This window comes from Leptopilina boulardi, unplaced genomic scaffold (assembly GCF_019393585.1).
Source record: "Leptopilina boulardi isolate dan_hultmark-lab unplaced genomic scaffold, ZJU_Lbou_2.1 LbouV2_302, whole genome shotgun sequence".
Taxonomy (NCBI): domain Eukaryota; kingdom Metazoa; phylum Arthropoda; class Insecta; order Hymenoptera; family Figitidae; genus Leptopilina; species Leptopilina boulardi.
In genome coordinates, this window is record NW_026137866.1 from 2,533,638 (window position 1) to 2,544,887 (window position 11,250).

General features: G+C 27.0%; 3 protein-coding genes across 6 annotated transcripts in view; 2 read left to right on the forward strand and 1 right to left on the reverse strand.

The window, feature by feature from the left end:
* The window catches only part of LOC127282690 (solute carrier family 2, facilitated glucose transporter member 1-like), a 30,606-nt gene extending 26,466 nt beyond the window's left edge, over positions 1–4,140 (forward strand). For all 4 annotated transcript variants that reach the window (XM_051307114.1, XM_051307113.1, XM_051307115.1 and 1 more), the window contains one exon: positions 36–4,140. In XM_051307114.1, coding sequence (XP_051163071.1) covers positions 36–383 — 348 coding nt within the window. In that variant the 3' untranslated portion in view covers positions 384–4,140. The remainder of the gene's footprint in view (positions 1–35) is intronic.
* LOC127282689 (male-specific lethal 1 homolog) lies at positions 3,693–8,868 on the reverse strand. Its single transcript, XM_051307111.1, has 4 exons — positions 8,018–8,868; positions 6,156–6,973; positions 5,875–6,093; positions 3,693–5,811 (listed from the first exon to the last, which is right to left on the reverse strand). Exons 1-4 carry the CDS (start codon positions 8,636–8,638, stop codon positions 5,712–5,714), a joined length of 1,758 nt encoding a protein of 585 aa, XP_051163068.1. The 5' UTR covers positions 8,639–8,868; the 3' UTR covers positions 3,693–5,711.
* A 279-nt stretch (positions 8,869–9,147) lies between these two features.
* LOC127282692 (N(4)-(Beta-N-acetylglucosaminyl)-L-asparaginase-like) lies at positions 9,148–11,228 on the forward strand. Its single transcript, XM_051307119.1, has 6 exons — positions 9,148–9,257; positions 9,666–9,805; positions 9,888–10,044; positions 10,121–10,346; positions 10,417–10,718; positions 10,847–11,228. The coding sequence occupies exons 2-6, from the start codon at positions 9,682–9,684 to the stop codon at positions 11,127–11,129; spliced, it is 1,092 nt and encodes a 363-aa protein (XP_051163076.1). The 5' UTR covers positions 9,148–9,257; positions 9,666–9,681; the 3' UTR covers positions 11,130–11,228.
* Positions 11,229–11,250: the final 22 nt, after the last annotated feature.

The following is an 11,250-nucleotide window of genomic DNA, read 5'->3' on the forward strand; positions in this document are numbered from 1 at the left end:
TTCAATTATAAATTGATTTTTCTTTTCTTTTCTAGAAAACTTCTGCATTCGCGACCTATGGTGCAATTCTCATGGTGATATTGTTCTTTGTATTATTTGCAACTGGACCAGGTAGTATTCCATGGTTTTTGGTGACGGAACTTTTTAATCAATCGGCACGACCAGTGGCAACATCGGTGGCAATTGGCGTTAATTGGACAGCGAATTTCTTTGTTAGTTTTGGATTTGAGCCGATTGAACAGTCAATTCATCATTATGTGTTCTACATTTTTGCTGTTCTTCAGGCACTATTCACTTTTTATATATTTAAACAAGTACCGGAGACAAGGAACAAGAGTATCGAGGAAATTAGCAGTTTATTCAGACAGAGATCGTATCAGTAAAAACGTGAGAATTGAGACTTTTCATTCGTTTTGTGGGAGGGAGAAAAGAAAAAAAAGAAAAGAAAACGAATAGAGTTTTTTACAAAATTCTCATTTATGGTGCTGAAAAAGTTTGCGCAAAGACGCAAATTAGTTCGATGAACTTTTTTTTTAAAAAATGGTCCATTGAAGAAGGCTGGTTTAATATCATGTTGAGAAATTGACTTTCTACTTTTTTTTTCTTCTTACAAATAGTTCCTACTTTTAACTGCAGTGCAATAACTGTTTTTTTTAAATGACGAAACTAATTTTTAAAATGACAATATTCAAATCTAAAAATTGACAATTTAATTCAAAAAATAATTTAACTCTAGTCTTCCTTTAATGGATTCATTTTATCTTTTTTTAATTCAATTATATCACCCAGTTATTATTTTAAATCCAAAATATTTTAATTCACATTTTATTATTTTACATATCTACAAATAACTCTTGTTTTCATTTTTTTAATTCTTACTCTACCGTCAAAAAAAAAAAAATTTACTGGCATTTTTTTTTTAAATTTCTCTACTATTTATTGAGAATTTTCTTTTTAATTTTGTCTTGTGAATTGTAAATAATTGTTTTTAAACAAGATCAAAGTTTTTAAATTATATAGTTTATGTTTCTTATATATATATAATTATTTTTTGTATTATTTTTTATGTGCATAAAATGTGCCAGTGATTTTTTTTTCAAAAAAAAAAAGGGGGAGTGTAAAACTTTCTTTTATAATCCGTGTCATAATAATTGTAAATACGTGAGATGAAGTAAATAGACTGTAGACGAGTGTATTGTATAGAGAAATATGTAGCTCTATTTCTGTACGCGTAGTTAAATTTTTTATTTATATATGAGGCATAAGTAAAAAAAAAAAAAAACATTATTTATATAATTAAACTGTTTACGAATACCAATTATGCCTCAGAAAAAAAAATCGTTTGTGATTTATTGTCACGCGATTTCAATTTTTTTTTTTTTCAATTGATTAACAAAATACTTTGCAAAAGTGACAGATCACGATTAATTAATACTCAGAAAAAAAAATATGTGTAGTATTACGAATTAACAAACAAAAAAGGCGAATCAGTTTTATTCGAATTTATTTGACATGAATGAATTTTCCGAGAGGGGAATATGAAAAATTTTTTTTTTAACGAAAGGAAACACAAGGAATTCCGTTTCGCCAAATACCATTTTAATTTTTAATCACGAAACAAAATTTTATTAGTTTTTAATTAAATATTTTAATATCAATTCTTTTGTTTTTAAAACCAATATTTTTTTAATTTATTAAATTTTAAAAAAATCAAGAAAATGGAGTTTGGCAATTTTTTTTTTTGTGTATCTACCTCAGTGAAAAGCAAATTATGAAAAATATATATTCATATTCAGTGTGGTTTACTGTAAACATTGAGAAGATATATTTTCGAGCGTTTAAATAAATAAATAAAAAATAAACCCCCGAGAATTCACAGCTTCATGTTGAAGCAGTGCGAAAAGATAATTATTTTCGATCGAATAAAATGGCTCAAATGGTGATAAATAATCAAAGTTAATTTTTAGCATAAGTTACATAAAAAAAAAAAAAAACAAGAATATTATCACTTGATTCGGATTCGCTGAATGTATCGCATTAAGTATATGTATACATGTATCTGATAAAAAAAAAATACAAGTGTCCATTCGATTAATTAAATTCGCATAATATTCATCGAGTCTCGAACGGATCGTATAAAAAAAAATAATAATAATTGTTTCTCAGTTTGGCTTTGTTTGTCATTCAATGAACATTTTTATTTTCAATGAATACTGGAAAGACTGCTATAAAGAAACGCCAATTAATTTTGGCACGCACGAATGCTCGATATACGTATATATATTTGCAAAACTGATGTTAAAATATTTTATACAAGCTCTTTTCTTTTTTCTCATATTAAGGGCATCTTGAATGATGTTCTTTTTTTTATACACAATGAGAATACGCAACTTTTGGAAAAATATTTTTTCTTCCACACATAAAATAACATTAAATTTTTTTTTATTTACCATAATTGTATTTTATTTAAAATAAAATATTTTTTTACAAAAAAAATAAATTAAGAAACTTTTTTTTTGTAATAAATATTAAAAATCACAATTATATCAACTGATAATTTACTAAAAATATTTTTTATGTTATTGTATGTGAAAAAATGTGATTCAATTAATATGAATAATAATTGAATAATTTATTTATAAAATATTTTTTTTAAAAAGTTGCGAAAAATTGAGTTTTTGTTTAAATTAAGATTGGATGTAATTTTTTTTTAAATTTCTGTATATGTTATAATCGTTTTGTCGTACCTATATAAGTAAATAAGTTATTATTGCATCACAGTGATAGCATTTAGTTGTAGTGTCTTTTATATGAGAAATCCATTGATAATTATTAAAAAGTTTCCGAAATAATCTTGTGCATATCCGCTAAATCGAATATAAATAGTTGTAAAATCATATTTTAATCCCTAATAGAGCAAATTTAAATCATTGGATTTATATTATATACATTTCTGACACACGAGAGATGTGTATACAATAATAATTATAATAATAATAATGATGATGATGAAAATGATGTTGATTTAATCTTTAGGATTTGATATATATATGTTGTCTGTTGATGGATGTTTCGCGATTGACGAATCGTCAAAAATTTGCGAATTTGTAATTTGTGCTGCGACTACATCATTTTTTTTGATGCCAATATACAGTTGTACAAATAAAACGATTGAGAAATGTAAACACATATCTTTTAATAAATTCAAAATCTAAGACAATAAAACAATAATGATGGTAAATGATAAAAGAACAAAGGGATCGATTACTCTAATATTTTTAATTTTTCTTTTTTAAAAAAAATATTTTATTTGTTTAAAATTTTAATTTATCATTTTATTTAATTTCATATGTAAAAAAAAAAATTGTACAATTTAGAGTTGTCGACCCTTGAAATTTACATTAAGGAAGAATCAGATAAAGGATTAAAAGAAATATATCAAAAAGTATTTTTTTTCCTTCTATTTTATTCTGTTTTTTGTTTCATTTTTTTTTCAATTCTTTTCATTAGATTTTCGTTTCTGTTCATATTTATTAATAAATTAAAAATTTATTTTTTATTAATTTAATTTCAATTATTCTTTTTAAAGACTAAAAAAAAACTTCCTGAATTCTTCCTTAAAATCTAAAATTAAAATAAAATGTAAAAATGAAAACTTAATGTACAATTTAAAAAAAAAATTGAGATCGCAATTCGTGTATCTTAAATTTTATTTTCTATAGTATTTTTTTTTTATCTTTTTGACCGATATATACAATGATAACCAAGGCAGATCTTAAAGAAACGTAAAAACGTCTTTCCAAATTTTTTTTTTGTTCAATTTTAATTCAGTCCAAAATCGGACATTTTTTTTTTACATTATTCGGAATGACTCGATATTTTCTAGATCCAGGTACGCAGAGAATTTTTTTTTTTTTTTCGGTGAATGAGACAATAAGATATACAAATAATTTACAGACAATTACTATTTATAATGATTTGGAAATAGGTCACTGGACGGTTAATTAAATTATAATATTTTATGAAGACGGGCGTGAATTATTTTTGTTTTCTTGTCTTCCTTCAATAAAAATTTCAATGTTAAATCATTGAAAATTAAAAAGTGCGAAATTAAAAAAAAATGGAAGAGGAAGACGGGAATAACTTTTCTCAATGATCATTAAATTGAATAAATATTTGTAAAAATTCAATTTTTATAGTTAATCATTAAATAATGCAATTTTTTTTTCATAATTTCATAAAATATTAAATCTATTTTTGTTTTAATATTTAAATGAAAAAAAAATGCATTGAGTATTGTAAACCAATTAATTATGAGGGAAAATTTTTTTTTTAACTGAATAATTGAACATTAGGGATGATTCGGTAATTAAAAAAAATTCCTCAATTAGGAAATTCATTCGCTATATACAAGATTTCAATTCTCACATATAATAATGAAGAAAAAAAAAGTGTTTTTCTTCTATTATACAGTTATTATCTTAAAAGTTTTATGCCACGTTTCAAGAAGAAAGTGAACGTTTCTCCTTATGTAGAAAATTAAAAAAAAATATAATTCTAGTTAAAAAAAAAAAAATGAATATTGCATTTTAAGTTTTAATTTCTTCGATTTGTACATTTTTTTTCCGTTTTTTAAAAATAAAAATCACAGAAAAGTTGTTTTATATTCTTTAACGTTCACTTTCCGTTTTGTAATATTATGAGGTGACGAAAAAAATTACAGTTACAGATATACAGAGTTGTAAATTATTTTTCGATCCCTTTCCTATTTTTTCTTTTCTGTACCAATCGTTTAGCCCCGTTAAAAGTAAATATTCTATAGATTTATCAAAGACTTTAGACACTATAGAAAAATCTATTTTTTTACAATTGTAAAACATTAAATTGGTTTCTTTTTTTTTTTACAATTTTTATCACTTAGGGACATTTCATTGTTCTTTGATTTTTAATTTTTCTAAAGGTTGCAATTTTATTATTAATTAGGCGGAAAATCGGTTTTTGTTTAAAGAAACTAAAATTTATTATTCTAAGTTTCTTTTAGTCGATGAATTAAAGGAGCTACGCGAATTTTTTACATCACTAATTACACAGTGAAATTGGGATCAACATTTATACTACGTCTTAAAATTTATTATCTTATATCACTGTGAGCCACAGGAGCGAGAAAATAACATTTTTATTTTGCCTCTCGAGGTCAATTTCACGCTCACTGAGGCTCTTTTAAAAAATTTATGTAGCGACTTTTTCAAAAAGTGCTTTTTCTTTGTTTTTAAATTGAAAAATATATCCCTGAAAAACGATAAGCGTGTGAGATAACTATTTTTTTTCCACATACAGCAATAATCGTTTCATTTCATCAAATTTGTAAAATAATTCATTTGTGAATGAGAAAAAAAAGAAATAAAAATAAAGGACCAAAAGATATTTTAGCAAAAAAACTTGGTTTCTTATTAAGGGTCGTAGTTTCTAAAAAAAAATAAAATAAATAAGTTCTTTTTCACGAGTAAAAAAAAAAATAGAAAAAGTTTCGCATACCTTCTAAAAAAAGATAAAATAGTTACAATTTAAAATCTCGTAAAAAAATATCTTTGGTACCCTATATAGAATAGAAAAAGAAAAATTAGCAATAGTAAAAAGAAATTAAATCACGCTATCGCTTTTTTTTATCTTGAAATTTTTCGTCACATATTAAAACAACTTTCATGCATTCTTTATCTTCTACACGATTTTCTACGACCAGTTGATCGTTTTACTCGTTGATGGCGTCTCTCTTTCGATTTTATCAAATCTTGCCAAGGTAGAATAAAGTCACTATAAAGAAAAGAAATAATTTCACTTTTTTTTATTAAAAAAATAAATTTTAAATTATCGTACCTTAAACTAAAACCGGGTACAGCAGCACCAAATGCATTAACAGGCAATTGAGCATCAACTTGAAGGCTTTGTATTTGATCTAAATCGGGCCATAGTGTCTTTACACTTTCCTCCTCAGTCGAAGAAGAACACGGTCCACTATGATTTGTATTATAACAAGTTGCCTGATGATTTTGACGCTCTTGTCTTTGTTTCAATTTTTCAATGTGCCTTTGCTCTCTAAAAAATTAAATTCATAAAAAAAAAGGAAAATTGAAATTTTCAATAATTGAAAATCAAACCTTATTCTTTGTACATCCCATCGTTTTCTCCGCCTCTCATCATTTTCGAGTTTAAGATGCCTTTTGTTGAATATTTCATCGTCCAAATTTTCTGTACCCTCCATTGTATAACAACTCGTGTAGACTTTTATCCTCCAATTTGGAACTTCGAGAGACGTTGATGTTTCCTGCGGTGTATCAACATTCATTGATAGGGAAAAATTTGTATCTCCCACTGCCGTGTAATAATGATCCTCTGTTGTGAGATACGATTCTCTTTTTAAGAGGGTTTTAATTTTTTTCTCGGATTTTTTCATAACATCCGTAATGAGATTTTTATTCTCGCGTACCATTGTACATTGTTCATTGTTTATAATATTTGTTGATGAACACGATGATGCTCCTCTTTTTCTCTTACCTGCTATAATACCACCACCAGCAACTGGTGTTATTGGATCGGATCTTCGTTTTTTCTTACCTTCCCAATCGAGCCTCGTATCATTACCCATATTGTCATTCTTTGTCTCGTGTACATTATTATGCTCCTGTTTTACAATTGGTATACCACCGCTTGTATTCAATCGAATTTTAAAACTCTCATTGTACTGCTGATGATGATGATGTTGTTGTTGTTGTTGTTGCTGTTGCTGACTACCGCTACTATTAATATCAGATTGAATATTTTTTTGAAGTTCACTCGTTGATGGAAGACTTGATAAATTTACATTTGGTGGTGAACATGGACCAATACGATCAGTGCCTAGAGAATTTTCCGTTGCTTCCGATCGATGTTTTTGAAGATTAACCCTTCTATCCATCCGCTCGAGGCGTAATTTAAGCTAAAATTTGTAAAATTACAAATCATTAAACAAATTTCTTAGAAAAGTTTTAAATTTAAATAATTTTCAAATATTTCTTTTTTATTTTCATCATTTATTGTTCCTGCAAAGAATTTCAATATTTCATTCCAATGTTTATAATAATATTAAATAAGCGTGCTCGCATGTCGTCAACGGTTTTTGAATATATATATATATAGCCGACAATTCTTAAACTAACCTCAAAAGAAAATGCGTAAAAAGCGCGGGGCAAAATTTTACAATTACCTGAACATTTTAATTGTTTAAAAGACACTTTAACAAATGTATCAAACACTTTTTATATCCCAGTATTTTAAAATGACACTGACATTCAATTTATCGCATTTTTCATTAAATTTCCCCGTGAATAAAAATGATAAAAAATTACAAAATACAACTCGTGTGTGTAAAAGCTAATGCATTATTCATACGTATGCGACAATTTTTAGGTTAAAACCCGGCTTAACGTAGAACATATGAACGGAATTAAAATTAATTTTTTTTTTTTTTTAAATAAATATAGGATTAATTAATTAAATTTATCCGAAATTATAACAAATTATTAATTCTACAAATGTAAAAGACGCTTCAATTTGTGAAAAAAAGTCAATTACCATCTGTCAATGTTTATGTTTGAAAAAAGGCAATTTAACAACAAAAACAAAATTCTCAACAAAAAATAAATAAAAAAAAATTTAAATTTCGTTTTCGTAAAAATGGAGAACTTTGAAAAATAAAAATAGTTACATTTACATTATTACGTGATTTTGCGCAATTTGTCTATTTTTATGAATAATTTGTTATAATATTCAAGAATTAGAATAAAAAAATGAAAATAAGTTCTATTAAATAATGTAACATTCTAAAGTAACGATTTTTCAAAATTATTCGATTTGACAGATTGATGACAGTTTTGTAACAAGAAAAAAAAAAGAAAATAAACAACAATGAACAATACAAAATTAAAAATAATTTTAAAATTCTAAATTAAAAATACATAAAAAATAAAATTGTTTTTATTACCGTTTCATTCTCCTGTCTCAGTGCAGCGAGTAATTTGTCCTTAGTGACAATTTGCTCCGATTGTTGTTGAATGAGGTCCAAATGTAAAAGAAGTAATTCCTTGAGATGTTTCACTTCAGTGAGATCATTTTGTCGTGCCTCATTACCACGAAGTGGACTGACACCTAGTGCAGAAGTGGCACTTGCTGGTGCTTCACCGTCAGTCATACTTGCGTACATGTGATCAAAATCCTCAGGAAAGCCAAGTATTCCGGCTTTACTGTCCTCGGAGACGTTACGAAAATCGTTGACGGCGTCTGTCGTTGAACTAGCGGTTGTTGTGGTGATTCGTACACTATTTGTCGCTGAGGATGATCGTTCATCCTCGTTCATCGCAGCTACCATGTTGTACACGGCGGCACGAGCAGCGGCCGCTAATGCACCACCACCACCACCACCACTGCGATGATGCTCGCCCTGATAGTCAGCGGCAATGTTATTGTCACCACCACCGCCGACAACACACGATCCCGATCTTAATTCACGATAATTAATTATTGCACCGCTCACCTCAGTGTTTGAGGTAAGATTTTCAATTAAATTTTCACCGTTCACAAGTTGCAACGGCGAAGTGTTTGACATTTTCTCTCGTTGGCGCACATTCAAGCGAATCGAATTTTAAACAGCAACACTGACTGTGTTCTTGTGAAATAATTTTTTTACTGTCACATGAATTCAAATAACCGGCGTTTTTTCAATCATTAAATTCACATTAATTCACTTACGCTAGCAGAGAGAGCACTATTAACAACTTTGTCATTTAACACACAATAAACGCATCGAACCGCTGTGTGTTCTCTCAGCGGAGCTAGTTATTTTGCACAAGTGTTGCCAACATTCGAAAATTAAAGTTTTATACGAAAAACAATTACGCGGGAAAAAGAATGTGAAATTTAAAATATTAACAAATGGACAAAAAAAGAAATTAGATTATTGTAATAAAATTGTAATTTTCATTAAATTTTCTTATTTGAAATAGTTTTTTTTATGTTAATTATAATTTTAATTTAGATTTTTGTAATTTTTTACGATTTGTGAAGGAATATTTTGTAAGTAAGGGTTGTTCAGACTGAAGTATGATTATATGAGAACTTCACTTTGTAGAAAGTATTTTGTTTATATATAAGGAGAGATGAAAGACTTGAATCGGTTATTTTAATTTTTTTCCAAACAAATAAGGTGTTGAAAATTATTTCTACAGGTAAATACATTTTCTAAATTAAAAAATTAGTTTTTCTTATCAGCTAATAGTACAAGTTTTACAAAAAAGTTAATACTTTTTTTTTTTTTCTACTTTACTTTTTTTGTTATTTTTGTTAACAATGTATAAATAATTGATGTTTATTGTGTATAATAATTATTGGCTATATTTTATTATTTATCATAATAACCTTATGGTTAGAAAAATAAAAAAAAGTGAATAATTATATTAATATAAAATAAAATAACATATCAGATTAATATGTTATCAGAATTAATGTTAGATTAGAGTCCATTGACTTGTGAAAGATTTTCCATTTCCAATATGTATTATCATTTTACACACACACACAAATCCTTTTTATTAATTAATACATTGACAGCAATATCGAACGATTTATTTTTTTAGAGACCAGGCATCAAGAATGGAATTTTCAGTTCGAAAAATATTGCTCCTTCAATTAATATTTATCATATCATTTTCATTTGCTGAAGATAAAAGTCCTCTGGTTTTAATTACATGGAATTATTTTGAAGCAACTGAAAAAGGTGATAATAAATTATTTACTATTTTTAACAAAAAAAAAATTATGTTAAATTATTGTTTAACTTGAAATAATTGTTTTTTTAGCATGGGAGACAATATACGAAAAAAAAAGAAGTTCTTTAGATACAATTGAGGAAAGTTGTAGTTTATGTGAAAGTCTTCAATGTCGAACGACTGTTGGATTTGGAGGAAGTCCTGATGAAAATGGAGAAACTACATTAGATGCTCTTATTATGGATGGGTATAATTTTTTTAGTAATAAAAAGAAAAATTCACAATTTAAAAAATGTTTACTTATTTAAAAATATATTTTTCAGAAACACAATGGACGTTGGTGGTGTTGGTTTATTAAGAAATATCAAAAGTGCCATATCAGTTGCACGTAAAGTTTTGGAAAATACTGATCATTCACTTCTTGGCGGTGAACTTGCGGCAAAATTTGCTGTTCAAATGGGATTTAAAAATGAATCATTGGAAACAAAAAAATCCACAGATATGTGGCAAAAATGGAAGAATAATAATTGTCAACCAAATTTTTGGAAGGTATTATTTTAATGAAAATATTTTTTAATTTATAATTTAAACGAATTGCAAATTTGAATTTTTTTTTCAGAACGTAGTGCCAGATCCTTCGAAATCATGTGGTCCATTTAAACCAATAGAGAAAGGTTCTCTATTAGAAAAAACGGAAAATTTACCTGTTTTAAATGCGGAAAATCATGATACAATTGGAGTTATTGCAATGGATATGAGAGGACAAATAGCCGCTGGAACTTCCACGAATGGTGCAAAACATAAAATTCCCGGTCGAATTGGAGATTCGCCAATTGCTGGAGCTGGTGCTTATGCTGATTCGGAAATTGGTGCCGCCGCTGGAACTGGTGATGGTGATATTATGATGCGCTTTTTACCCAGGTGAGAAAATTTCATTCAAATGGAAATTAAATTTATTTTATTTTTTAATTAATATAGAATTTTTTTAATATAGAATATTCTTTTTGTTAAATTTCCTACTAATTAATAGAATATTCGTTTTTTTTCAGTTTTCTTGCTGTCGAAGAAATGAGACGTGGCGCATCACCTAAAGAAGCAGCAACGACTGCCGTTAAAAGAATTGCAAAATATTATCCACACTTTTCAGGAGCAATTATTGCTTTAGATAAAAATGGCAATTATGGAGCTGCATGCAATGGACTTAATAGAAAAGAATTTCCCATTGGTTTTCCATACTATGTTGTCAATAAAGAATTAGGAAAACCAACATTAAAATTTGAATCTTGCATTGATAGTGATGATTTTACGCCTTTTGTGATTCAATATTTATAGCAATTGTTTTACAAATACATTCACATGTTTTGTAACGTGTTTTTATAATTAAAATAAATATTTAATAAACGTTAATAAAAAAAAAAGTTTTAGCGAATACTCAACTTTTGTTAAATTAAAT

Excerpts from the sequence above, each read along its gene's own strand:
- LOC127282692 (XM_051307119.1), top strand. The coding sequence starts at position 9,682 with ATGGAATTTTCAGTTCGAAAAATATTGCTCCTTCAATTAATATTTATC. Across the intron at positions 10,045-10,120 it reads GATGCTCTTATTATGGATGG|AAACACAATGGACGTTGGTG; the intron begins GTATAATTTTTT and ends TATATTTTTCAG. Across the intron at positions 10,347-10,416 it reads GTCAACCAAATTTTTGGAAG|AACGTAGTGCCAGATCCTTC; the intron begins GTATTATTTTAA and ends TTTTTTTTTCAG.
- LOC127282689 (XM_051307111.1), bottom strand. The coding sequence starts at position 8,638 with ATGTCAAACACTTCGCCGTTGCAACTTGTGAACGGTGAAAATTTAATT. Across the intron at positions 6,974-8,017 it reads TGAGACAGGAGAATGAAACG|CTTAAATTACGCCTCGAGCG; the intron begins GTAATAAAAACA and ends TACAAATTTTAG. Across the intron at positions 6,094-6,155 it reads TGGGATGTACAAAGAATAAG|AGAGCAAAGGCACATTGAAA; the intron begins GTTTGATTTTCA and ends TTAATTTTTTAG.